The 27,838-nt window shown below is 41.7% G+C and overlaps 1 protein-coding gene and 1 long non-coding RNA gene across 3 annotated transcripts in view; one reads left to right on the top strand and one right to left on the bottom strand.

Annotated features, from left to right (window-relative positions):
- Positions 1-27,838, bottom strand: part of cdh4 (cadherin 4, type 1, R-cadherin (retinal)) — a 199,448-nt gene that overhangs the window by 66,855 nt on the left and 104,755 nt on the right. For both annotated transcript variants that reach the window (XM_034868355.1, XM_034868356.1), the window contains exons 4-5: positions 8,817-9,043; positions 2,883-3,065 (exon numbers count right to left, since the gene is read on the bottom strand). In XM_034868355.1, the coding sequence (XP_034724246.1) occupies positions 2,883-3,065; positions 8,817-9,043 (410 nt within the window). The remainder of the gene's footprint in view (positions 1-2,882; positions 3,066-8,816; positions 9,044-27,838) is intronic.
- Positions 1,955-9,520, top strand: LOC117942773. The gene is made up of 3 exons (XR_004656218.1): positions 1,955-2,097; positions 5,922-5,930; positions 9,511-9,520. It is a non-coding gene; the product is annotated as an uncharacterized LOC117942773 (long non-coding RNA).

The raw sequence follows: 27,838 nt of genomic DNA, 5'->3' as shown, positions 1-27,838 counted from the left end.
AAAGGAGTAGTTCTCACCATCTACTTCAGTATCTATATAAATGTTGCTGTTTTTCCACTGTTTTTCCACCCATCGGTCATATCAAATAATTTTCCAGCGTGTTCAGAAACATTTTCAATCTGAGCGCAACAGTAAATCAATGGAATCAAAGCTGCACCATGTCAGGTTAAAATGACCAGCAGTGGAATGGCACAATGGCATTCTTTTGAACTGTTTGTGTCTGTGTATTTATGTGTGTGTGTGTGTGTGTGTGTGTGTGTGTGTGTGTGTGTGTGTGTGTGTGTGTGTGTGTGTGTGTGTGTGTGTGTGAGAACATTTTGTCTTTGTTTCAAAGTAAGTGAAAGTAGCTTTCAGAAGCTGATCCAGATTATTTCCATCTGATGGTGTGATGATGCCGGTGGTAACATCAGAATGCACTGGAACATAACCTCAACGGCACCATAATGGTTCCTGAGTAAAACCAATAAAGGTTTTCCTCTACATAGTTTTCTATTAATACAAAAAAATTCAGAGCGTTGAACATAACGTGGATTGCAGCCCTGCTAATTTTGCACTTACTGTGATTATTAAAGCGTAACTTTCACCAAAATGTAACCTAGGGTCTTTTTGTGAATGTACTTGAGTCAAACTTTCATTTAAAAGCATATTTAGGATGGAAGCGTCACCTTTAGGATTAACCGTATTATCGTTTTTCGGTCAAATTGCCTTTTGAATGGGAGTGGTCAAAATAGCTATTTTTTTTAAACACTAAGAAGGCTCGACACAACATGAAACTTTGCTCAAAGTATCACAAGGGGCTCTCCACATGAATGCAAGCATTGAGAATATTTTTTGTGTACACAGAGTTTAATAAAAAAGGTTTTGAGCAACTCACTTGTTTATCAAGTCGCCGTCTATCGAGCCAGTCAAAAATAGTCGAGGAAGGAGAGTAAGAGTGCATGGATAATTTGTTGTTTTGTTGTTAGTGAAAAACAATATTGACTTTTAGTTAAAAAAGGAGTCTCATATCAGAATGACATTTCCTTCTATGGAGTCCGTTCATTAGCATTTGGAGATTGCCTAGTTTTGACCTGGAAAATGCGTTCAGGGGGCACACCTATGTTATACACATACACACACACACACACACACACACACACACACACACACACACACACACTAAGGCAACTTCCCATGGCCCCACGCACATAAAGGAAGCTCTTGAGATTTAATCCAACCATTTGACATCCAACATGAGAAAAAAGGGATAAAGAGTGTCCATTTCTCCAGCAGGGGAGCACATTTAGTTCCACCCCTGACACTCCACGGCCCTGCTGTGTGTGTTTTCTGTGAGGGTGACTGTTTTCTTTGCTTTGGTGGAAAAATCTGCCCTTTTGCCCACACGTTGGTGAAAGGCGATTTCCGTTATCCGGGAGTGTAAGCCTCCCTGTACAAATGGGCGTAGGGGACTTTGAGTGTGTGTGTGTGTGTGTGTGTGTGTGTGTGTGTGTGTGTATATATATATATATATATATATAAATATGTGTGTGTGTGTGGTTGGGTCAGAAATGCCAGCAGAAAGCTGCATGTCTGTCCAGGTGTCTGATAAAAGGCATCTAGTGACAAGACAGAGCTTAGAGTTCAATGCCAACATGGGAAACTTGCTTTTGATTTCCCTTATTTCTAAATGTGTTGTCATACACCGGTTGTAGTTAAGAACTGGTTAAGTACATATTTGTTAAATGTGTATTTATTTATTGTGAGAACAACAGAACTGTGAATAGCAGCTGAGCTGCAGGGCAAAAATAAATCCTTTTGCTTCCTGGGGCCAATGTGTAAACAATGCATAGGCACAAAAACGATGGTCACCTTCAAAACTATTAATAACTATGCATTACTTATTACTTGATTACTAATAATTACTTTGCTTATTACTATTGAATTACTATTATTTAATTTTGATTGAATATTAAAGCTCTAGTGCATACGTTTTTGATATTAATGAACATCCGTTACATTCAAGCCAATGCCAAATGAGTTGTTACAAAATTAATTAAGACTATCAGCTCCACACAACTCTCTCTGTATTTCTCAGTCTGGCTGTGTTCAGAAGATTGTGTCGTGCAGAAGCGCGAGTGAAGATTATTTCTGAAGAATCCATCATCTTTTTTTAATCCTCCGTGTCCTCCTTGGCTACGAGTAACTGCGTGGAGGAGGGGTGATGTCGCATACGCAATCACGGAAGGCTTGTATCATGGGGATGCGCCGATAGTGTTGCTGTCAGTACATGAATTCCTCATGGGGGAGACAGAAACTACGCACAATTTTTTTGTTTTTTAATCTCCAACAGTGACAGAACAAAACGGTCTTCATGATCACCCATCTATTGGGATGTGCCTTTATTTACAAATCTGCGTATTGTGATGTGTAAAATAGTTCACTAGCTATACTAACAGCTGTAGGAACACCACTGAGAGAGAATGCTCCTGAGTAATCCTTAGAACTATTCTTCTGAGACCAAGCATGAAGAGCATATTTGTGTGCTTTCCAAGCAAAGATTATTTTCTCCGTCTGCGTGTCTGTGGCGCCCAGAGGCACAGCAGACAAATCACCTGGCATCATGACTTAAATCGGAAACAAGAGCAGTGCTTTTTGCCTGCTGGGTGTGATTGATAGAAAAATACCAGAATGTTGTGCCTCTTGGCCTCGTGGTGATCGTAAAAGATATTACTCTATATATTCCGCACTCTTCTTTCCTGCCTGACCCGCGTAAGTACTAAAACAATATATAGGTTGTCTACCTATCTTGTCTTTCTCTGCAAAGTTTTGTGGTGCAGAGACACGATGAAAACATTCCACACCCTGTGTGGTATTCGCTGAAATGCTACAAAACTGTCACTTACTCTGACAAGCATGTGGGGGAAGGGTCCTCTGGAGTTTTCAGGTACATTGATAGGCGGGATGACCCAGTCTCTCTTCTGTCGCCTTAGTGCATTGGCAGAGGAGCTCCTCTGATGCTTTCGAGGAAACTTGATAACTCTGAGTTGAGAGTCCCAGACTCTTGATAGCATTTCTTCAATGCCACCCTGGAAGAAAAAGACAAAGATATTATATTGTGCCAGATATCATATTGTATAACTTGCGCATGTTATCATTTGACAAATCCAACTTTGCCACGACAGGTTGGAAAATGAATCTATAAAGTGTTTTCTCCTGGAACTGAATTGAAACTAAAATACTGGTTGTCACGCTGACAATAAGCCAATTTTGGAAGAGTGACAGAGCGGCAAATACAAGGGAATACACATATTATTCTTAATGCTGCCACATCACATTTTATTAGGCCCTTGGAAAACACACTTCACCTGCCCAAGCCCTCGGCTAAGAAAGTGAGACCTCTTCCTGAAGTGCTGTGCTTTGTTTGCATGCCTGCACAGATTTTTCAAGCAGACATTATTTCTGTCCGTCCCTTTCCTCTCTGTCACTGCTGAAGATGGAAAACGATGCACCACTTTGCCCTGACAGAAGCCTATCATCAGATAAAACAGGTAAGAATGAAATTCCATTGTAATGACAAGGGGAGAAAAACAGTAAACGCCACTGCAGATTTGTCCTCGTAGCAAACACTTAGAAGACTCAAAGCAAAACACACAATTAAACAGCAAATTTATTTCCTTAGTAATGCTAAAAACACAGTGTGTAGTTTTTGTGGATTATCATAGAATTGTTCAGTCCAAAATGTGTTTCATTTCATATTTTTGCTGTTGAGCTAACTTTCACTACATTCTACATCATACAGGACCATGGTATTAGGGGCAACTCCTTAGTAGGAGTGTAAGGCTGTATATACACCCTCTGCAATGACTCCCTTCAGCTGCAGCTGCAAAGAGAAGATTGTGTTCCTACCTATCTTGCCTGGTGAAATGAGGGTTAGAAGAGTGTGTTAAAGACTGTTTTTCCCCCAATCCTCCATGGTGTCCTCCTGTGTAAGATGGTTGTATTGCTGTAATCCACCTAATCCCTATTGTTGTCTCTGCGCCATGTGTACATACACACACACACACACACACACACACACACACACACACACACACACACACACACACTCTCTGTCACTGCTGCTGTCACCTGAAGCACATTGGAAATCTGTCTGCTCATACCACCAGGAACACACACAGTGCAGTCACACAGGCAATGTTATGCACACGAGAAAGCACGGACACGTCACCAAGGCAAACACAGGCCAGCAGTTCATCATATCATTATACACCTGCTTTGCCTGTGAGAGAGGCAGACTGTAAGCTGCACCTGAGCATATGTTTCCACCTTTTGTTTCAACTCTTCACACATTCACAGGAGCAATGGGGATCAAGCGCAGACCTCCGGACAACCGGGGATGAGGGTTTATCCCGGTAGGACCACGGCATAGGACAGAAAGAGGAACGAGGGGACCATGTGTTTCCCAGATAAGATAACTCTCGTTCTGACTCCACTCATCCAAAACACTCACAGGTACCAACTGGCACGGGGGAGGCAGGGGGCTGCCAGCCCCCTCCATGGGCGGCAGATGGAATTAATCTCTGTCTCTAAATGTGTTTCTTGCAGATGCTCATTTGAAACAAACCAGGGAAAACAAACATCATGTTGCAAAAAACAAACTTGCAAGAGAGCATAAACAACACTCTCTGTGGCAGATGATGAAAAATCATCAGGAGTGTCTCTATGCATGTGGACAGTTATCACATTTATATAATAAATGATGCCACAACACTGCTGCTCTTCAACTATGCTCAGTCCAGTGTGCTGCTACCATTATGTAGAACTTATCTGCCTTTCCTTGCTATCTGCAGAAAAAAACATAGTAAACGTTTATATAGTTGCAGTATATAGCCTAAAGTATACGCCAATCAGCCTAATGACCTAGGTAGCCCATCAGACATTATGATAACAAGGTTAAAGCATCCGATTGGTCGAGCCCCAACATTCCTTTGGAAATGTTGCCAAAAGATAAATGAAGAAGAGAGACAGTCAGGAAGAGAGACAGGCACGGAGAGAGACAATGAAAGGGAGACGTCCTTTATTGTAAGTCTGTTTGTGGATGATATCAGCGGCTGCATGTGACTGTCACTTTCAAAGAGCATCACAGATGACAGGCTGTTGGCACTGTGACAATACCAGATTTACAAAGGAAAGAAATATAACTGGAAAAAGCTGTCCACGGGCTGCCGGGAAGCTTGGTGCTTATTAGGGTTTGGGGATTTTCAGGGGAGATATTTGTCTGAATGTGTGTGTATGAATACAATATGTGCATGTGTAGTGTGTTCAGCCATGCATGTGCACATGTATGGGAAATCATGTGTGCCGGCCTTGATGCAGGCGTGTGTGCACACATACAAATGAGTAAAAATAATGCATGAACATATGTGCGGTTGTAGTTGTCTGTGTGTGTATGTGCATGAACACATGACAAGAAGTCAGTTAGTGTGTCCCTGATGCGCCCGGGGCTCCTGAAACCCGGAGGCAGCCAGGGCCAGCTGGCAACTCCTTGCTCCCAGGCAGGCTGCACATTGCTCGGGCATTCTTTAGGCCCGAAGCCCCCGAGCCCTGGAGCTGACATCTGGAGGTTATCAGTCTGACAAACGGCGGAACAATGCAATAAGAGTGTGTGCTCATTTCTCCTTCTCTGTTCAGTGTGGCTCTAAAAACATTTGATTCAGGTCTTTTGATGTTATTTTTTTTTTATCTTTAGTGCTGTAGTTCCCTTTGCTAGTTCACTATGATAAAAAAAGAGATCACAGTGCTAGTCTTCAGTAAGGAGAATGTTCTCTCGTGAGATCCTCGCTCAAAAACTAAAGGAAAGAAAAAAACATTTAAATCTAACTTTGTATATTAAAAAAGTATTGAACTTCTCATAGCTGATATTTCCCTGTAGAGACTTGCAGCTTCCCAGTGTAGATTGTCAACATTATCAGGCTATAATCACAAAGTAGCACACATCAAAAGTGCAACCATCCAACCCTGCCGATGCTGCTTTTTAACAACCAGTGGACCCCAGGGTCCTACGTTTCACCCTGCTGCCAGCCGTATATGTAATCTACCTTGAACAGGTGAGGCTGGCTCTGGAGAGTGCGGTAAAAATGCAAATCAAATAAGCACTAAAACCCACTCCGGAAACCAGTCGACTCAAATCCAGTGGTGCATAACTGATGTGCTCTAAGCTGGTGGAGAAGGCAAACCAACATGCCATGAAATCAGTATGAGTTGGAGAGCACTCAACGAGGGGCCCTACCTGTGTGAGGCGCGATAGCCTGAGTACATAGAAACAGTGGAAAGGGCTCTCAGGCCAAACATGCTCTATACTTCAAATGCTGTTATTTTGTCCACTGGAAAACACATGAGCTGGTTGATTATGGAGCACAATCCAAGTATGCTAATTTTTGCTGCTAAAACAGCAAAGTGAGAAACTAAACCAGTTGTTAAAAGCAAATCAATGCACTCTCACTGGTGCTATACAACAAAGCTAGCATAGCAGTATAAAAAAAGCCATAGTATATTCTATGTTTTATATAAGCCAATTCTTCAGAGTATACATGAACCAAGCATACAGTTTTTCACACTACAATACCTTTCTCCACACATTATCTGTCTCTACATAAAAAAGAGCTTGTATTTGAGCTGTCTGTTTATTAGTGAGAAGAAGAGGATCTCCTGAGCTGTTTATATCCTCTGTTGCCATGTTGATAACGCAGAGATCGGTTGTGGTAAGGTGATGCGATTATAATAACCTCTTCTCTAAAATAACTATTGACTTTCAGAACAAAGATATTGGCTCAGATATCATCTACTTACCTTAATGTCTGTTTGCCAAACTGGAAAAGGAATAATTTAATTCCAAGAAATCATGTCATTGCATTAAACTGCACACACCACCCTCTTGTTACCTGTCTTACTGCATTTATTACTTTATAATGCTGTATATCAAAGGAGAACACCTATGGGAGCATTTAGTTTTCTAACTCACTGCTGCTTTCAGTCATAACAGCTGCCAAGATATGTTACACAGACATTCATGGTCTCCAGCAGTGTTGTACTTCTTTTTTATCTTGCATGTCTGGTCTCGGTCTCGGATAACGAGGAATCTGGATTTATGTCAAAACCGGACAAGACCACAGTTGCAGGGATATCACTACATTGCCTTTGCATTGTCTAATTTTGTGTGTTAACATCATTACTATGACCGGATGTAAAACTTCTTGCTTCAAATGCAACCAATAACTTGACTCATTCCCAATTTGAAAACTGTTACTTTTAATCTCCTCTTCACTTTTTATTGAGCTATATTTCTCAGACAAAGTAAGACACCTTGTCACTTGGGTCATAACAGTGTAATTATGTTTCTCTTTCACTTTTAGTGTTTTTTCTCTCAGTCGTACAAACTGTCTAACTGAAGAAGCGAGACAGGGAAGGCGGCAGGGAACAGGAAGTCCAGATGGACTGAACAACATGACCTCGCCCACGGAGTCAGAGCCTTGTCTGCAGGGCTGTTCGACATTTTAGCAGGTCACAGATTCAAACCAGAATCTGCTTCTATATACGGACTGACCCTCTGCTTATTCCATGTCAAATAAAGGGAAAACTGCCTTTCAATAAATGTTACATTCTGGAGGGTTTAAAGTGTAATAAATAAATTAGTCAAACAGCTAAACTGTGATCACTTAGAAATGTCAGTCTTCCCTCTCAAGTCATAAATAGTAGATGTGATTGAGGACCAAATGTTTAAAAGGGTGATTTATTTAGCCTTGTGGAGGTTGTCACTCAATGTTTCACTCGGTTTGAACGCAGGTCCGTCAGCGTATTTCTGGTTCCTCAAATCTCCTTCAATCATGCTCCCCTTTCACATTATCCTGTAGCACAGACTGTATTATAATAATACATTTTTTTTAATTAATAATCTTAATAATCTTAATGAAACAGGTTTTCATTTTTATTTCTCCTCAGGCCATTTCAGGAGATTGGAACTAAATTTGACTGCAGCACTAGCACGTATTTATATCATCTGAGTGACAAGAACACATGTAAACACTGTTCTTGCAGAAATGCATACTGTACACATAAAAGCTGGTTTTCAAATTTCCATGTGATTAGAGGAAACACATTTATTTCTTGTTCAATTATTGAATATTTCTCCAGCTCCATGATGTGCGGAACATAATTACACATGGAAACTACATCACCTGGTCCTTGCAGACTCCGGTAGAGTGGAACATTAGCTCAATCAATGTCAATTATTTCCCAGTCTCCATTATTGCACTGCCAGCAGTGGGCAGAATTTTAATCCCCACTCTCAAATTGCTTTAGCTACATGAGTCTCAGGCTTTTTGTCATGATTAGAAACATGACTGAACATTAAGCCCAATGGCATTCAACAAGTAGTGCAGGAAAAATGATAATGGGTTTGTCGCTCAACAAAGTGCAGCCCGGTGGTGTACGTCAGTAACAGTGGCTTTACATTTGGCCCTGTGTAGTTTTACAGTCTCTGCAAGCCTTAGCAGCAAATAGGGCCATGTCTCTTCTTGTCACATACAAGTAGAGAGACAGCTGGAAACACAAAGATTGTGAACATTGTGTGTAGATGCAGGGTCAGAGAGACACAGAGTCTCAGAACACAGAGTCTACTGTAAATGTTAAAAGAAGGACTGAAAAACAGACGGCATAAATGGTTTTAAACAGTTGCTTTGTAGAAGCTGCCAATTATTTTGCCAATGAAAAAAAAAGTTTGTGAAGCAATTTAGCATCAATTGTGTTTATGCATTCCCGAACGTGTCTTTCCTCATTACCTTTGTAAGGGCTAAAGGATGAGGATGTCCTGCCAGGGCTAGCTTAACGGTGGTCTCCCAGATGTGTGGATCATGGAGACCTCGGGCAGTCACCATGAACTGCACGGGCTCTGACAGGTTGGCCAGGTCCTGCTCGGCATACACCGACCCATCGGACCTCACACTGAAGTTGGGGTCGCTGCTGACAAAGCCCACCTCTCTGCTGCGCTGGCAATCCTCAAACTTCACTGCAGAGACAGACAGACAAGAGGAGAGGGGGTTATAGAATTAGAGAGCAGCACAGTGAGATTTCCTCGGCGAGGTGATCGCAAATCCCTTACACATCTGGCAGGTTAAAGATTAACCTGCATCCATCAAGACGTATCTTGAAATATCTCATCCCTTCCGCTGTCACTTTTGATTCCCCTCTTTGACGTCTCTGGCAAAACAAACTGCTTATCTGTTCCTGAACCGGAATACACAGGGGGCAACCTAATTCTTTTTCATATCATTCTTTTTCCAAACTAGACGGATAGCGATGTCAAAACAGCATTCCCTTTGCTTCTCCAGGGAAAGCATGAAGAGAAGGTCTAAAGCACGGTAGGCTGACCGGACCGATTGGGCTCCATGCTTTGCTGCCAGGCACATGGAGCACAGTCTTGAATGACATTTGAAGGGTTCTGCTCGACTGAGACCAAAGAAAGGGAGCTGTGAGGACTTTCATGTTTGCGCAAACACACACACACACACACACACACACACGTACACACGCACGCACACACACAAACCTCTGTTCTTGTTTCAAGAGTAATGTCTCATGTGTGTCTGTATGACCAGTGTAGAAGGATGGTTTGGTTATAGGGGGTGTTTGCAGTCTTTCCACTTCATATGAGTGAAGGGTCAGAGAGAGAGACAGGCAGTGCGATGTTGTTGGACTGTTAAGTGGATCATTGCAGATTCTCCAGTGACAGATGACAGGAGTCTGCCATTACATCACACAAAACACAGAAGAAGTCTCAGAAACGAGTATTTGGAAAATCCTTTCTTCCAATATGCCAAATTTAATCAACACTCAATGCATAATTATCCCATGATGTACAACATAATGCAAAGGTGTGAATGCTGAGAAGGACTGCTTTGTTGTTTTCAACATGTCTATTATGTTAACACACACACACACACACACACACACACACACACACATACACACACACCATGCGCCTCACTTTACCCCCAAGTTGAAATGCATGTGCTCGGATCTTATCTCACAAACTCTGGCTGCTGATAACAAGACAAATTGATTTCATAAATCACCCAGGGAATAGATCGCCTTTTATGAGCTATGGCAGTGTGATTTTTCAAAAATCCAACGTGAAAAAATCCGCACCGCAAGCTTTTTATCAAGCCATCTATTTAATTTATTGCCCGGCTTCCTGTCAAAAGCAGCTTCAAAACAACAGGCTAATAAAGCAGGAGAACTCCTCGGCCACTGCAGCTTAGCTTCACACAAACGAGGCTGCTTGTTTTGCTACGTTGGAGTAATTGCATGCGTAATGGGACGGATGGTAAACACAGTTTAGACAGTTTGTCCGCATCTGTTACCAAATGCAATCCATATTTTTTTATTATAAACATACAGCCCAGTAGAGAACAATGGTTACGTGAGTAATAAGCTTTGTGTAAATTGATTGCCTTACTTTGGGGATCATTTATCAAGGCGGGAGGACAATATGACACAGACCTGCTTGAATTGTCCACAGATGAATTGTGATGGCAGGAATGTATTATGTAAATGACTTCAATTAACATGAACTGAGCAGGCTAATTGTTGTCACTTAGAAAGGTCCCTTGTGGTGCAGCTGGAGAAGTGAGACTTAAGGACACGGCAAAGCGCTGCTTATGACTGCCTGCCTGTGTGTGAATACGCGTATGAGTGAATTCAAATGACAGGTAGTTTGAGAATATCTATCCTCAGTTGTTGCATATATTAATTTGGATGTTAATTCTACAATAAAACCAGCGGGGTGTCCGAGGTTAGGTCTGTTGCCTTGTGTGCTTTGGTCGGGCCAGTTGGCATGGGAACACACAGGTGGTCTGTGAGGTAATGCCATTACGCTGCATTGTTAGGGCATTGTTTTTGATTTTCTGTTAGGGCAACGGGGCCATTTCTCTGTTTACCATTCAGCTCCTACTGGTTAATAGCTGCGAGGGGCTGGGACCATGACCCTGATTCTTAACACATCTACTTAGTGTGAAGATCCTGTTCACACATGTTCAAATCAGGTGGTGGAATCTGATCAGCCACGGCGTTAAATGAAGATGAAAAAGACAACGCTAAGACGAGATACTGACAAAGACACTATGTGTGTGTGTGTGTGTGTGTGTGTGTGTGTGTGTGTGTGTGTGTGTGTGTGTGTGTGTGAGTCTAAGAGAGAGAGAGAGAGAGAGAGAGAGAGAGAGAGAGAGAGAGAGAGAGACATGGTAATAAAAGGAAAGGCAGGAGGGCCAGATACTGTAGCACACAGAAACAAACAGATAAAGGTAAATGAGAAACTATCAAACAAAACCATAATTGGATCAATTTTCTCAGCCTTATGAAAAAACTCTTAGTTTAAAGTTCCATTTCAAGACAAGAGAAGGTTATAAGCAAGCAAAGCAATGCGGATTATTCATTGCTGTCACATCATAATGGAAACAGACCCAGTGAGTGAAGACTAACGCTGATAACTAATCTGTGCTTATTTGTTATTGTTCTCTAGTGCATGACATTTGTTTTGCCACGTTACGCTTGGCAAACTACGGCCTCCCTTTATAAGAAGAATTGAACTTGAAATGAATAAACAAAAGCAAGGCTTCCAGCTGACGGCCCTGAAGGTCAGTAAACCCAGCAGTCCATCAATTAAAAGACAAAACACATCCATAGTCCACTGTGTGCTGTGTGTGGTTGTCAGTGGGCTTGAAAAGTCCTCAACATCTTAATTTCAACAACTCATTCAACATGTCTTAAAGGATCAAGAGCATATCTAATAGGAGACATCATGATACCACATTTCAAGCCTTGTTTGCCCAGCATGCCTCTCTCTGTCAGGGCAACTCACTGTGTTCAATTAAGTTTAAATAAGTTTCTGAACCTATAACATGCAGCATGGACTGAAATGTGAATTATTGTGATGAAAATTAATCTTTGCGTACATATACATGGCTGGTAATGAAATGTGCGGCCATAGACTGTATAATATAATTAGTCATTTTAAAATCGATAAAGTAGGGGGTGTTTTAGGGTGTGGCTATGATGTGATTGCCAGTGAAAGTGTGCTTATACTCTACAAAATGTAGAATGTAAGCAGCTCCTCCCTCACTCCTCCCTCTCGTCTAAAAGCGTCACATCTGCAACCAGGATGGCTGTGGCTGTTATGGCAAACCCAACAACTCACAGCAGATCTCCACAAACCAATGGGTGACGTCACACATGCTCTGTCCATTAATATTATATAGTCTACGGTGCGGGCATGGCTAATGCACTCTATGGGAAGGCTGAAAGTGTTGCTTTAAACAGCCTTCTCAGCAGTTCAGAATCAGCAAACAGTGTAAGCTGTATAAAATGAGGCATATTTTGTGCCTTGCTGGTTATGGTTGTGGTGTTTTAATATGAATTGCCTTATTTGTCTATGAGTGTATGAATGTGTGTCCCTGTGCTTTCCATTGGTTCAGGAGGAAAACATCAAGGGTTTTAAACCACCAGCTCAAGTGTGTGCTTAAGTGTGTGTTTGCATTCGGTTTCTTCTATTTTGTAGCCTAGATAAGTGCAAATGTGTGTGTGTACGGCTGCATCTGGGTCCCTGTGTGAGCTTCCCTGGGTGTATTTTGTCAATGTGTGCATGCTCCGTGTGTGTGTGCGTGTGTGTGTCACAGTGTGTTCTGTATATTTTAGTGTGTCCTGCCATGCCACGCGGTGTTTGGCAGGCTGCTGAGGCTGGTGTCATTCTGCTCGGCTGCTCTTCTCTGGGCTCGTACTGCAGTGAACATGCTGTCCAACGGAGCGGTTAGCGCAACAAAGACGCGGCTAAAACAGAGCAGGCAAGCAGCCGTGACTGGCGGCGACCACCAAGCTCTCCAAAAACACACACACACACACACACACACAAACACAGAGACACGTTTATGCTCTTTGTCTCTTCCTGCTTGTAGATCCACGACAATACCCTAGAGGAGGCCAAAGTCGCTCTTGTGTGGAAACAATACATGTGCATAATGTAGATGACAGGTAGTAACTCTGCACAGCCTGCTTTGTGCATCCATACAGAGCATGCCTCCCTCATCCATCTGTTTCCGCCTACACCATGTTCACCTGTCAACCATGCACGCCTCCTCTCTCCCATTCTCTCTGTTTCCTGTCACTGTCTCTCCCCTGTCTCCTCCACTTCCCTTTTCTCCAGTGTTACAGCTCTTTGTCCGTCTTACTGTCCCTATTTCCTCCCTGTATAACCCCCCACCTGTCCTCCTCTCCCTTCGATCGTATTTCCTGCAGACTGATGCACTTTCTCCATGATGCAAACTAGGAGAGTCTCAACACCCTGGTGGGTAACATATTACCATTGTTGAAGTGAGATGAAGGCATTGCACACAAACAACCTCAAAGAGGAGAGCAAAAAAAGACAACACAAAAAGGTCAAGATTTGCAGACATTTATACACCTGTTAGCTGGTTTTAGAAGGGATTATTTGATTTTGCAGATCATTTTTAAGACTAGATTGATCTTTTTATAGACCTGCTTTTATGTAAAAACCTTTATTACTGTCTTAGCATCCCTTTTATGTTTTTTGCTTTTATCCTGCATGTCTCACCTTGTATGTATTGCTTCTTCAGCTTATTTGATCTGTTTTAATAAAGTTGTATGTTTATTTGTGATTTGAAAGGTGTTCAAATAAAGATAATCACATCAGCTGCAACAGCTAAAAATAGACGTTAAACAGTAACACACTTCACATAAATGGGTTGATGTTGGACACGAAGTAGCCCTCTTTCTGTGGTTGGCGCAGCGGTAAAGAGAAGTTAAAGTTGAAAGTCTCACTGTGGCATACTTGTTAGGGAGTCAGGTAACTAGGTCCAGACTGAGCATATGGAGCTGCTTTTGTTAAGGTGCTGTTTATCGCAGTTGTGGCACAATGCTAAGTAAACATTCCCTCTGGCACCCTGCTGCTTTCCTCTAGCCAACGGGAAAATCAACGCCACCCACTCAATTTGCAAATAACAGTATTTTTGCCAGGCTGAGGCTTTGATAGACGGCAGCATGGAGCCCGCTGACGAGTAAAAGAGCAGGGCTAAAATACAGAACACGCTGTATGCAAGGAGCTGTGAAGTGTCTCTGTGTATTATACGGCTTTGTTCTCTGCCTTTGGTCAATTACGGAATTTTACTGTCTGTTATTTCTGAATAGCAGACCGCTGCCTACGGACGCAGTTCTGGTCATGGACTCTAGAGGACCATTTCAAATCAAAAACATCTCGGTTATATTAGTATTGCAGTTAAATTATTTATTTCTTTAGTAAGTAGTTGTGTAATAAGCAGGATAATGCCAAGCAAGCAGGTCATTAGAGCATATTCTGTCATGTGAAAACGGGGAATGTTGGACCCAAATGCAGAGACGGCAGACACATAAGCTCAAGGATTTATTTTTATGGAAAAATCACAACAAACAAAGGAGTCCTGGATACCGCAAGCTAAAGGGTAGAGAACACAACTACCCACAGGCTAAATACTGAATGGGAGCAGGCAGAATCCCAGAAAGGGAACAGGCAGAATCCAAAAAAACAGGAAGAGGCAAAGACAGAAACAAGTGACAAGCCAAATCCACTAAATAACAAACATATAATAATGTGAACATGACAAAGACAACACAGAGAATAAATACACAGGGTAACGAGGTAAAACAAGGGACAGGTGACACAAAGGATGGAAAACAGGTGAAAGACAGCAGACAATCTAATCTGCCTAGTGGGAAAACCAAAAGACAGGAAGTAAAACAAGACAAGACAAGACAGAAAAACAGACTACCAAAATAAAACAGAAAACAAACACACACACAAACAACCATAACAAATTCAACCCCTTCCATGTTGATTCACGACCTATGCTATGACCTTCTTGCTCTACATTATCCCTTAAGTAACTTCAGTGTAGTTAGAAGTTTGTATGCATGTTGCAAGTTATTTGATAAGTTATTTTTTGTTATATATTTTCTAATTTATTAAAAAAGAAAAATCTTATTTTCCCAATACTAGAAATTCAAACTGAACAATTAATGGAATGCTAGGATGCTCAAGCATTTAGTTTTTAAATAGTTTGATAAGCAGTGTCACTCACATTAAGCTGAATTATCAAATTATTCAGATGTGACTCTGTGAAAGAAATCAACAAAACTTGCTTTCCAAACTAAGAGATAAGGTCCTTGACTTCCACATGAGAACCCACTGCTCATACCTGTACAGTAGCAATGAACTTAAAAAAAGTCTTGGTCCTGTAAAACATTCTGTGTTTTACTCAACATGTCAGCTTTTTAGGACTAAAGAGAAACCGCCTTTTTAGCTTGACTGACAAGCATTTTCAAATGTCCTCTTTGGGGAACTTGAGTGTTTTAAAATTAAAAGTGCATGTGATCGTCCAGTACCTGAACATGAAGAAAGACTAAACATACAAGGCTTTAACCTGAAAGCAACTATAGAGATATTTGAGACGAAGGATAATCTTTCCACCTACGAGAGGCAAAAGACATGAGAAAATGTTACACCTTTCAGTGGGCGGTGAATTAACTGCAGTGGAGCTGGCGTGATTGGCAAGTAAAGACGTCACATCTATTTTCTGACATTGTGATTTATCATGTAGTCCATCCACAATGCTATAGAAATCCAGCCTACTGTGCCCCCACAGGAATGCTTATAACTAACTCAATTTACGTGCTGCTGTTTTTAAAACACTGCAGGTACAATGTGACTTTTGTGAAAGACTTCTTTTTTTGCCGCAGTTGGAAATAAATTTCTCTGCCTCTGCAGTTCCCTGTTTTAACAAAAGCCCACACAGTTCTCTCTGACAGCTCGATCTCACAAAAGGAAACCACTGTGACTCGTGTGTGTGTGTGTGTGTGTGTGTGTGTGTCTGTGTGTGCATGCGTGTGTTGCCAAAGTTGCGCAGCTGTCTGTGCTTATGCGTGCAAGGGACCCGGAGTGAAAGAAATAAAGAGACAGAGAGGGAGAGGAGAGAGATTTTGGAATGGGACTGTGTGACCCCAGCTCTTTGCATATACGATTATTGTGGCTGACGCATAAATGGGTACGGGTGTCATTGACTCCCTGCGTTCTCAGTTGTGTGTGTGTGCGTGCGTGCGTGTGTGTGTGTGTGTGTGTGTGTGTGCGCAACCCGGTCTCAAGCCAGTTTGTGAAATGGTCACGTTGTTTTGATTTATTGATTTGTGTAAATGTCACAATTTTCCCGGGTGAAAGTCCTGTGTTGTTTGACCCATCCACCATCCCGATTGCTGTCAACCTGCAGTTGTGAGTGTCAGTGTTCATGTTTTAATTTTTTAACACCATGCAGTTGTTATCTGTTGCACTTATGGCGCTAGAACAAAACCTTGCCATCTTGGTAGTGCTGTTATGTATATGGTCAACATCCGCCAACCACCCCAACCCCATCAAACCTTTTGTTTTCCTTCCATCACCTTGTTCTACAGGTATGGGGGAACAGCTGTAAAAAAAACAAGACTATAAAAAGGCCCTTCAAGCCTGTCCGGATACAGAGATAGTCTTTACACTGCAGATCGGTCTGTAATGTATCCATACACATTCAGGATGTTGCGTGGGCCACATGCTCCGTGGCTTTTTTTCAAAGGTTGTCACAGTATTTTATGTATTATAAAGATTTGGATTTCTCTGCACACCACCTCACATCATCTCATTTTACAGTGAAGCTTTGCTCCATGTTATAGCTGGAATCTCAGCGTTTGTTTCTACAATGCTGCTGTATTCGCCATCCTGTGAGCAATTGGGTTTTTTGCACATCCCTCTTATCTCTGCATTAGCCTCCTCTCATGGGCATGGGCATGAGGAGGCTTAAGGAATGAGTAAGGGGAAAGAGGCAAGATAAAGAGGGAGAGCTGGAGCAAAGCAGAGCGGATGCAATTAAAAGACTGGGTCACAGATCGCAGTGCCAGGCGTCATTGTGATTAATACACCACTATTCAGCCCAGGAGCTTTTCTCCTCTCAGTGTGGATGTTCGTGTGTAGTGTGTACTGTATGTGGGGTTTTGTTTGAGAATCTGATATCTTCCAAGCATAGCGCAGCTAGAGGGCACCAGTGTGTCCCAATACGTGCTACCCTCAGGTGCGCCAGGATTAACTAAGGTCAGGAGTCCTGGTGACCTACAAATGATCTGTCCCTGTCTGACCTAATACTCGTAGCCTGACGTTGTCTCACTCAGTTTTTTCTAAAATCAGAAAATCAGTCTGATACTGCTCCATTGGGCTGTGATATTGGGGTGTGCTTCAACCGAACCAGGAAAGAAAATGCCTCTGCACTCAACTGGATAGACCTAGAACCAATCAGAGCAACGGAAGTCAAATCAACTGTCAACAGAACTCAACACCAATGAGACGAGACGGTGTATCATCTCCATAGCGACCATTTGCACTTTGGTCCTAACTTCCGACTTTTAGAGTTGTTTGTAGCTGGTTCTTTACATTGTTTTGCGTAAATATGAATTTGGATAACGTTAGTGATAATGAGATTCTTGTTGCATTTCTAGTGATAAATCAGCAAAAACATGTTTAATTTCTCTGATTCACGGCTTTTTTCTAACACCGTTGGCCTTGGGCGCTCCCTCTCTTCATTCATTCTCTATCTCTCTCCACCTTATAACGTTATGGTGCTTTCAGGCGTCGTTGAGGCTCCGTCTAAAACGCTACCATTTCTACCAACTGTTTGTAACAAAAATAAAATGGATTATTCTCGCTGTCGATATCGTCTATAACAGACACGATGGCGAAATCTACACTCAAAAACATCCAAATTAAGAAACTTCTATATATTTTGCGTGAAAGTGAAAGCATAAAAGTAAGGGATATTTTCAAATGACCAAACACTGGCTTTAAAACTTTTAAAGAAGAATAATTCATAACTAGACTTCAAATACGGCAAACAAATGTTGTTAAACTTCACAGCTTCACACTTTTGTGAACTTTAACAAACACCCACTATCCATACTTGTTTTTTGCATGCTGTTTGGCTGACCATGTCATCAGCAGCTTCCCACTAATTTCAGACCATGCCAAGTCAGTGAAATCTGGCTCCCAATCAATCCACCGTCTGTAGAAAACTGGCATCAAGGCAGGAAACAGGCCTTGACAATTCCCCCAACTGAGCTGGTGGCCCCAGCCACAGCCTTATGATAATGAGAAATATTCCTGTTTTGAAACACAGCAAGCCACACAAACATATCAACCATTTCTTTGTTATATTTCTTTCATCTGGCTCCCACTCACCAGACCACGCCTTCAAGGCTTCCCCTTTGATTTTGCGTGAGCAGAGAAGGAGCTACGTTTTATCATTGCAATATCTCTTTTAAGGAGGTGAAGTGAAGAAACTGCCTCAAGGCTAGACAGTGTCTGTTATCTCCCAGTACAATATCATCATTTCACATAGTCCAAAGCAAGTGGTAGGACCTCAGCTGGGCCACAGTCACAAAGCGGGGAATGTGAGCAAACTAGGGTCAAGGATCAGGGGACACAGGGGACTGGGATCCGTGACTTTTACTCAACCGTGTAATGACTGTAATAAAAACCTTTAATTCTTAAGTAAGACTTTTTTTCAGTGTGAATAACATTTCCCCTACTGTACCCATTGCAAAATGTAGAAAAGAAATTTCAGGTTTAAGATAATGGTACACTTTTATCCAATAAACCGACACAATGCAGAGATGTTATGACCAGGTTAGTAAATAAGTCCGGTTACAGTACATAAGGCAGTGCCCAGTCTGTGTCCAGTGTTTATGACTGCAGCACCCTTTCAGCTGGTTATTTTTAGCTGGTCTTGATTACCCTGGAGACTGGCCTTAATAACGTAACTAAAAACAGGCTTCCTCCCATCCTCAGAGAAACCAAAGACTCACTCACAAGGTAATCAGTTTTTAAATCAGTTTTCATTTGCTCCCCCCTTCCTGTTACATTCTCTTATTTTCTCTCTCACCCTCTCACTCTACATCACCCACTCACTGAGCACACCTGCATCCCTTTATTCTCTCAGCTCTTTTTCTTCTTCTCTACGTCTTTTTCCTCTTCTTGTGTTATTTGCATAAAAGTGTCTGCATCAATCCCTGGTGATTGTTTAGCTGCTGTGTTCAGCATCTTGATGTGATTCCCTACAATTGGCCTAATTAGCATTACAAAAAAAACATTTAGCAAGAAACAGAAATATTTGTTATGCCTGACAGACTAATTTAAGGGAATGGAGGCCAGAGGAAAAGGCAACACAAATTAATAAAAGGTGTTTCACTGCGTCTTAGTAATGAGGTGTTTCATCCAGGTTTGCTGAAACTACACTCTCACTACATTTATGTAAACCAGTGAATGGCGTGTTTGCTGTAGCTGAGTAAAAACAGCACTGAGCGGCTGACAACTTATTGGATGATCAATCGTGATAAAAGGTGTAATCACAACAGGAAACATTCCTTTTTATCTTCTCTCACTCCCTCTCTGCAGCCCCGATCATGACTTCTAAAGCCAATGATTAGACTTAAGACAGATCTCCTTCATTATCCATTGCTCTCATCCATTTCTCTCTAATCCTGTCTCTACTCCGAAGACCCCTGGGGCTAGCGATAGGCCAGGGCCAGCCATTAGTCTCAAGGCTCCGAGACCAGGGACAAAACCCAGGCATATTTTCTCTAGGAGGAGATCAAGCCCATATCAGAGGTCAGATACACCGACTCCTTTCACATACCCGTAATTGCACACTGATTTCTGCCATCTGAAGCTGCAAAGGTCATTCTACTAATCAATCAGCCAAGCAATTGATGAAAGTAATTGGTCTCATTATTGTCAACTAGCACACAAAAGTGGGTTTAGGTTGGTTTTCTCAAGAGACGCTTATCTAAAGAGCACAGCTACACGGACTATAGGGACAAATTGTTGTGAGCCGGTTGCTGATGTTGTCACTTCGAAGATAATTAACTCTCCAACTAGCAACAGTTGGAGAGTATGCATACTACTTAAGGTCTGAACAGGAAACATTTACATAGAGTGTCAAGCCCACTGAAGAAGAGTGAGAAGAACAGTGTTTGTGTAAAATACTTCCATGAAATGGATGCTGAAAAAATGATGTAGAAAAAAAGTTAATCTTATATCAATAAGTGAAGAATCGACATTGTTCAAGCTGCATTATTGATTAAACTAGCTCATATAAAGTAGAATTAGTGGCAGTAACAGTTGTTATTTTACACATTGAGCAGACACAGAGCAACACTAGCATCCAGTTCCTGGCCACTCTTAATTTAACACTGTTTTAGTCTTCATCAACGCCAGAGGAAAATATTGTATCAGGCTATTAAGCTGCTAAATGCTCCATTATGTTCATCAGCTGACACACAATGAAAGATTAAAATAGGCATACATACTTGGATAAAGAAATAAAAAGGAGGCTTTCAGAGTGCAGCCCTCTCTTAAAAGCAACAAACCTGAGTTTCTTTCAGCAGCTATTTGCTTTGAAGTCACTCTGTCCTATTCCAGAAAATCAATTAAAAACATGACTAATACATTTGCACCGAACATTTTCCACTTTTCCTCTTTAGAGTGTTTGATGTCCCCTGCTGCCTAACACTGCATAATGCTGAGATCACAGAGATAGTGACGGGAGGATTTCAACAAGGACCCTTTCACACTTATTCGCTGATTCAAGTGAAGCTCCAACCTAAAATGAAATGAAATCAGTGGACTCCTACTGTGCTGTTATGCATACAACACTCGACAGAGAAATCCAGCGCAGCTCAAAAGCCTCATCAGACAAATGGTACAATATCATGCCCTGTTAATGTCCTCTTTGTATTTCAGGCCTGCAAAGACATTTTCCTATCGGGGTGACTTGTAAATAATCAAATACCTGTCTTTCTTCATCCACCACTTTGCCCCTCCTAACCTTTTCATATATGAGTCGCCTAGTGACAGTTATCAGAGAGATCTGCCAGTGGTCCTTAATACGAGCATACTGCTGTCCCTTAAGTGGCCAGTACTAAGACTCATTGTCTGCTGTGAATGTAGGAAGCACAATAGGATAGGCAGAATCTCTCTGCTCAACTATCTACAGGGAGGGATGGGAGGTCGGTCTCCCCGGGCCATGGCGCCAAAACCATTATTCTTATCACTGCAGGACAACTCGCCGCAGGGCACAAAAAACCCTTCTGAAAGGTCAAATGAGTGTGTATCTTAGTGTGTGTGTGTATTTACCCCCTCCTCGCCTCTCTCACACCACACATTTCTGTATTTCTCATTAACTGATAATGCATCACTCATGACCTTGTGATAAAAATACATTATCTGGAGACAAGTCATTAATCTATAAAGAATCCGGCTGTTTAGGTTATCAGGTGAGAATGGGTATATGTTTTATCGCACAAGTAATGGAAATAGGCTTAATTGCCCTTCTTAGGCAATTCACTATATGTAGAGTAGGTGGTTTATGTGTTGTCTTTGGGAGCAAAGTTGAATCCATGACGTTTAGCTGTCATCGAGCAATGTGGTTTAGCATTGACCAGTATATGTACACTTGACTGTTTCCACTGCTCGACATTTGTATGTTCGGTGCGCTTGACAATTGTGTAGTGTGAACACTAACCAAAATAAAAAAATATTCCAACTTCATATAGCTACAGCGTGTTTGGATATAAAGTTCAGTGTCAGATTTCCCCCATTGAAAGCACCAAGGCATAGCATAGACAAACGGACTGTTTGTCAGGGATTTGCATTTATGCCTTATTCACACTGTTTTCCCACAGTTACTGACTTAAAATTATTTAATTGACTTTGTAATATAAAACCATACCAGAGACAAATCCAGGTAACATCCAGTATTACACTGTCTCATAAGGGAATAACAGACTACTTATTGTACTTTTTGAGAGCTCGCCATAGTTACACCCTACTGTAAATCCAGTATATCCAGTCATCGCCATTTCGTTGCTTTTAGCCCTATTGACGACCACTTTACCTGTGTTAAAGGAATCCCTCAATGTAACTTCACCTCCAGTGTATGGGCTTTATCTTCTACCTACTACAAGCAAGCAAGAGTTTTGTTATAAACAACAAGAACCAACTCTGGAGATAAACTGTCAGCCACACAAGACAGTACCCGTCTTCGGACAACTCAACTTGAACAAAAAAGACATTTGAGCTTTATCCAAACTTGAGAAGCAAAGCAGAACCAGCTAACAGAAGAGGGCAGATTTTGAAAAAAGGGCTCTGTAACAAGTGAAAATTGTTTACTGTATTCTCCAAAACAATTTTTTTTTTTTTTTCAAATAAACCATAACACCCAAACTGACAACTGTGGGTGTTGGTGGTGGTGGTTTAATTATTCCACCTATTTTAACTTTCCCTACTAGATATATTTCTGTGTGTGGTGTGTGTGTGTGTGTGTGTGTGTGTGTTTGTGTGTCTAACACTAAAAAAGACAGAGAGAGAAGTTTGTATTAAGTAAAATATGTTGACTCATTCTCGGGTGCCATTTTTCATGAATATGAGTATAGCCTATAATCACACAGAACCATTATCACTCCCACAACAAACAATTAAAAATCACTATCCATTCTGTCGATATGGCAACCAAAAACTGATGTCTAGTTGCCAGCCTGGCAAGCTGCTTCTAAAATGTACTCTGGTGCCCTGGAGAGGTTTGCTAAATTTTGTTTTCACTCGAGGCAAAGCCTGAGTATCTAAGACCCAACCAGAAATAGCTGTACCAAATACAGAACACAAAAGCACACCAAGGGTCTGTCTCCCAAAGCACTATCATTAAATTAGCAGTTTAACAGGACCAAATAAAAGGCGGAGTAGCTATCTTACTATAGTCTTTGGTGAGGTTTCGTGTTTCTTGGTTCTACTCTATTCAACTAACATGATTATTCTGCTCCTAGAGACAGGCCCCAACTGGATGAAAAAAGCAAAAACACTTCGCCTATGTGTGCAGAATGAAAATCAGGCTTAAAACAAAGATTCAATGCAAACGGTTCTAAAAGAAACAACGTTGACTAAACAGATATACAGTATGTGAAAGCTGGGACATGTGTGTGCAATGCACAAGTGAATCTATAGCAAATACACAAATGCTGGCATACGCACACAGATGTCAGTGTTGAAACCCAGTTTTTCACTCTCCAATAAAGTTCTCAGTACTTAGCAGGAAGTTTACCCACTTTATCACAGTCACCTGGGTGAACATGTAATAACCTGCTCGATTACTAAGTGTTTAAACTATTTAGAAACACATTTCACATGCTCACACACCTTTAGGGCAAAAATGCATATCATACTAATAAAATAATAAAAAATAAAAACAGGCAATGAACTGGAGTGTGAAAAGTATATTTAAACCTTCAAATCCCCATGTAAACAAAGTCTGTGATGGAAGAGTCAGCTGTGCTGCGATAATAGCTTCAGGCTTCACGCCAAATGAATTGCTAAGCTTTATTTTGTTTAACAGTTTGACTTTTTTGCCAGCATTAACTTGTCAGTGTAGGTGTTCAACTTTCAGTTTCCCTATCTCAGCTAGCCAACAGTATTGCCTGTGTCATGCGCTGAAGCTCGCTAACCTATAACGTATGCTTGGACTTGAGCTGTCTGCTTTGCATAAATCTCTGCCCGCCACAGGCAGAGAGGTGACAGAGAGCCAGATGAGGACATCCAGTGCAGTATGAAGGATGGTGGCAGCCATTCCCCCCAGGCCACGGTGATGGCACTACATCGATCCAGCCACTCCGGAGCCTGAAGTGCAGAGCCTTTTGGCTTTGTCAGCACTGTTCAGCTCAGCTTTGCTCCAACTCCCCTGATCACTGTCAAAAACCCAGGAGGAAAAAGCCAGAGAATAGGAGGAGAAAATGCTGATGTATCTGGAGCCAGACAGGAGGCACAGGATTGGCTAAATAACTGCTATCTATTCACTGAGCACTTCTTTATAATTTTCTAGCTGATTTGAGATTCAGGCAAATGAAGGTTTACTGTTAGATAGGGAAAACGCAGAAAAACAGAAGGGTGTTTTGGAGCTATTCCTCCTTCATCTACCTCTGTGTGCTGGCACCACTGAAGGTATGCACTGTTGTCTTCAAGTGGCCAGTGTTCATCTTCTTAGATGATTCACTATATACACTGGTTTCTATACATGACATGAATCTATCTTGTCACTTCAGATGTACCCAGAGACGTGCTGCTCTCTCTCATTTCTCTTCTTACTGAATAGACTCCATACAAGCCAGACCTTGGACTTTAAGCTTCATGTTTTACTGTTATCTACTGTTATCTAAGTTTATGTTTCCTTTAGATCTGAGTCTTTCAACAGGCCTGTAGAAAATCTGCAGAATCTAAATGCACAGGCCTTGGGACTGAAGAGCCCTTGATGTGCTCAGACGGAAAGATTGAATTTGGTTACAAACCTCATGTCCTGGGGTTAGTCTGGGGCATTCTGAATATGGAAGCCAAGGTAGGCTAAGACCTCCCTCCACAGCAGTGCGAAAGAGGGTCTGCATAGCCCACACAGCATTCCAGGATGGGAGAAAAATGTGCTCTGGATTATTGGCATTTCTTTAAACCAATCCCAATCGTCTTGGGCAGCGCTAAGCGCCGGGAAAAGCCACAACATGTGTGGAACATGTGTACGTTCAAAGGTTGTTTCAGTCGTGCCGACAAAAACTCAGACTGGACAGATAGTCTAGCTAGCTGTCTGGATTTACCCTGCAGAGGAGCAGTTAACCATAGTCCTCATTGTTAAGCGGAGTTTTAAATGCCTCACAAATCTCCGGCCTAAATGAGTGAACTCCGGTGGAATTTCCCGTCGGCAACGGAGTACTCACGGAAGTGGAATGTCAAAGATTTAGACAAGGCATAGACTTAAGCAATTTGAACATGTACATTTCAGAATAACCCCATGCTCAAAAATACAGACATACAGACAAACAAAGATAAAGGCAAAGATAAAACATTGTGGCTTGATGATGTTACCATTAGGTAAATATACACCAGGATTTCTGAAACAGCGTGAAGCAGTGTGTCAATTTTTGACACACTCATGCTCACTTCCAAACAGTCAGCATAAAAAAACATTTATCTGTAGAAAACAAACTCCAATCATTCGGGAGGGACTTGTAAAACTGAACTTAGTCTTTTCTGCTGTGCACATGAACAAAAGCTTTCATTTAGCCCATAACTATTTGTTTACTCAGCAATAACGTCGCAGTAAAATCCATTAGACACATTTGCCATGTTGGCATGGGTACCGTTTAGGTGGGATAAGCAGATTCCTGCACACACTGGAAAATTTGCAGTGTTGTCAGATGGCGAGAGACAAAAAATATCCATCTCTGCATTTAAATGATTTTTCTTATAACTTCCGTCTAATTTTTCAGTTTAAAAGAACAAGCCTGGAAAGTTCTCTACCTAATACAGCCTCACATTCACAAAGACATGTACGGTTCATTTAAAAAAATAAAATAGAACTTGCTCACAGCGGATCATATTTCCCTGCACTGAACTGTTGATGTTTTTGTGGTTGTATTCTATGTGAATTTGCAAGATCTTATGTGTTCTTGTGTCTTCAGATGTCAGTCAAGGCCGCAGTGGTTCCGCAACAGATTTGGACCTGGTGGGTGTTGACGGACGGCGGAGCACGGAGCCTTCACGCAGCGGAGCTGATCCGCAGCTGTTCTGCATCTTGTGGAATTTGGGGGTTAGGCAAGCTGAAGAAAAACAACTTTCCCTCACACCCTAAGATATATTTTCTACAAGACATGGTTCCACCGACGTGCTAACACTAAAAATTGAAAAAAAAGACAGCAGACGCAGCGGCGAGCGAAGTGTTGAATGGGCAACGGTGGGGCAGGGACAGCTCAGAGCTGAAATTCAAAGACCCCACTGAGACACAAGCTATCTGGAGGGTTCCTGTCTAAATACATTTAGCTCATTATTTGACACTGTGGCATTGTTTCACATTACACATTACAGGTCAGAAAAGAGGACAAAGTGTAATAGGTCCTCTGTAAGGTTAGGCATGTTAGGCTAGGCAATCAAAGAAGACATGCATAGTGAAACATGTTGGGATTATTGGAAGAATGCTGTTGAGTGGACAGTATGTGTCAACACTGAGCACCTGCATTGACTTCTGCCACATCAAGATTGGCTTTGGCTCTCTGGGAGTGAGCTGAGATCCACTTGGTTGATTATTTAGCATGCACACAAAGCGCACATCTTGCCAACTTGAACACTCAAGCAGAATTTATATGGGCTGAATGTCTCTGTCCCAGTAGCCAAAGAATGCTGCATCAGCAACATGGACAAGTCCATGAAACTGGAAAACAATGTGAAATACATCTCAGACCTACACAGATGTGCAAAGTAGAACTACTGTGGACTGGAGGTTCCTTGCTAGGGGCACACGTGTGTGCAATGCCAAATTAGACACACACACACACACACACACACACACACACACACACACACACACACACACACAGAGTAAGTTTCCGGTGGTTGATTAACGCAGACATGTGCTGTTTAGCTCTTATAACGTGCTGGGTGGGTAGCGCAACACCATGAGTCAATGATGTTGATGTCTGATTATTCCACATTTTCATAGTGATATTTTGTGATGAAATTCTGAACATTCTCTGTCAGGTAAATATAGTAGAACAATGTCTTTCTCTGGTGTAGAAGAAGTGGGCTATACAGTGGAGTTGCATGTTTAGTGGTGTGGGGTCCTTCTGTTAAGTTATTTTGGGGTACAAATTGGTTTTGAAGAATTCTACAAGCAGCAAAACTATTTGCCAAGCAATACTGCCCTAGTTATCCTAAATACCTTTAAATATTTTTTGATAAATGACAAAAACACTAGAGTAAAGAAGTAAAGAAAAGAGTAACATAATTATAATGATATTTGATAAATGTACCAGTTGGTAGGTGTTCATAGAAGTCAGTTCAATGTCATATAGGCTTTGTCCTCAAAGAGCTAATGCTATCGGGTTTATCCCTCGCGCAGGCGCAGTCATGAAGATTTCTTTTGCGCCCTTGTACCCTGCACAGGCCTAGCTTATGTCCGCAGTTACTGTATATTACAACTGTGGGACCAGAGATCTGCACTTCATTTTTCTTCAGCAACCAGCAGTTTTAAGACTTTGAGGAACAGCGGTGATTGTATGGACCGGCTACATCCTGCTGCGTGTGAACCACGGATTAATTGCCGAGTTTAACCTACATAGTGTAAACCTAAACACTAGATGAATGGTTCACAACAGAAAGACAGAGCAGAACAGCGCTGCTTGTTCTTGGTTCAGGGTTCAGGGTTCACTATTTAACGTGACAACAAGACGTTTTTAACCGGTAATGAAACAGTCTCAATTTATTACTGATGCCATCAGACAGCTGCACGGACAGGCAGCAGTCAGAGCTCCTGCAACGCTCTGCGCCCCCCGGCTTCTCGCTGTGCAGCTGCTCCCCCAGAGCAGCATGACCACAGGGAGGGTCCGGTATAGCGTGAACCCTGCAAAATGGGATCTCCGACGTGCTTGACTTTGACTGAACGTCCCAATTTTAATAATGACCGGGTTGGTCGAGCAATCTTGGGAGCCAAATGCTTAATATTTATTATTATTATTAATATAATTATTATTATTGTAGCAATAGTGAAATCATGCAAGTGCTAAAAATCCATCATGTGCGCTGTCGGTCTGTAAAGACAATGTATTTGTTTAGTTATACAATAATCTGAATCTGGCTAAGATAACAGGCTAACGGCTAGGAGTA

The sequence above is a fragment of the Etheostoma cragini genome, chromosome 4, assembly GCF_013103735.1.
Source record: "Etheostoma cragini isolate CJK2018 chromosome 4, CSU_Ecrag_1.0, whole genome shotgun sequence".
NCBI lineage: Eukaryota > Metazoa > Chordata > Actinopteri > Perciformes > Percidae > Etheostoma > Etheostoma cragini.
The sequence above is the reverse complement of the archived record's forward strand: the minus strand, read 5'-3'. Positions and strand labels throughout refer to the sequence as shown.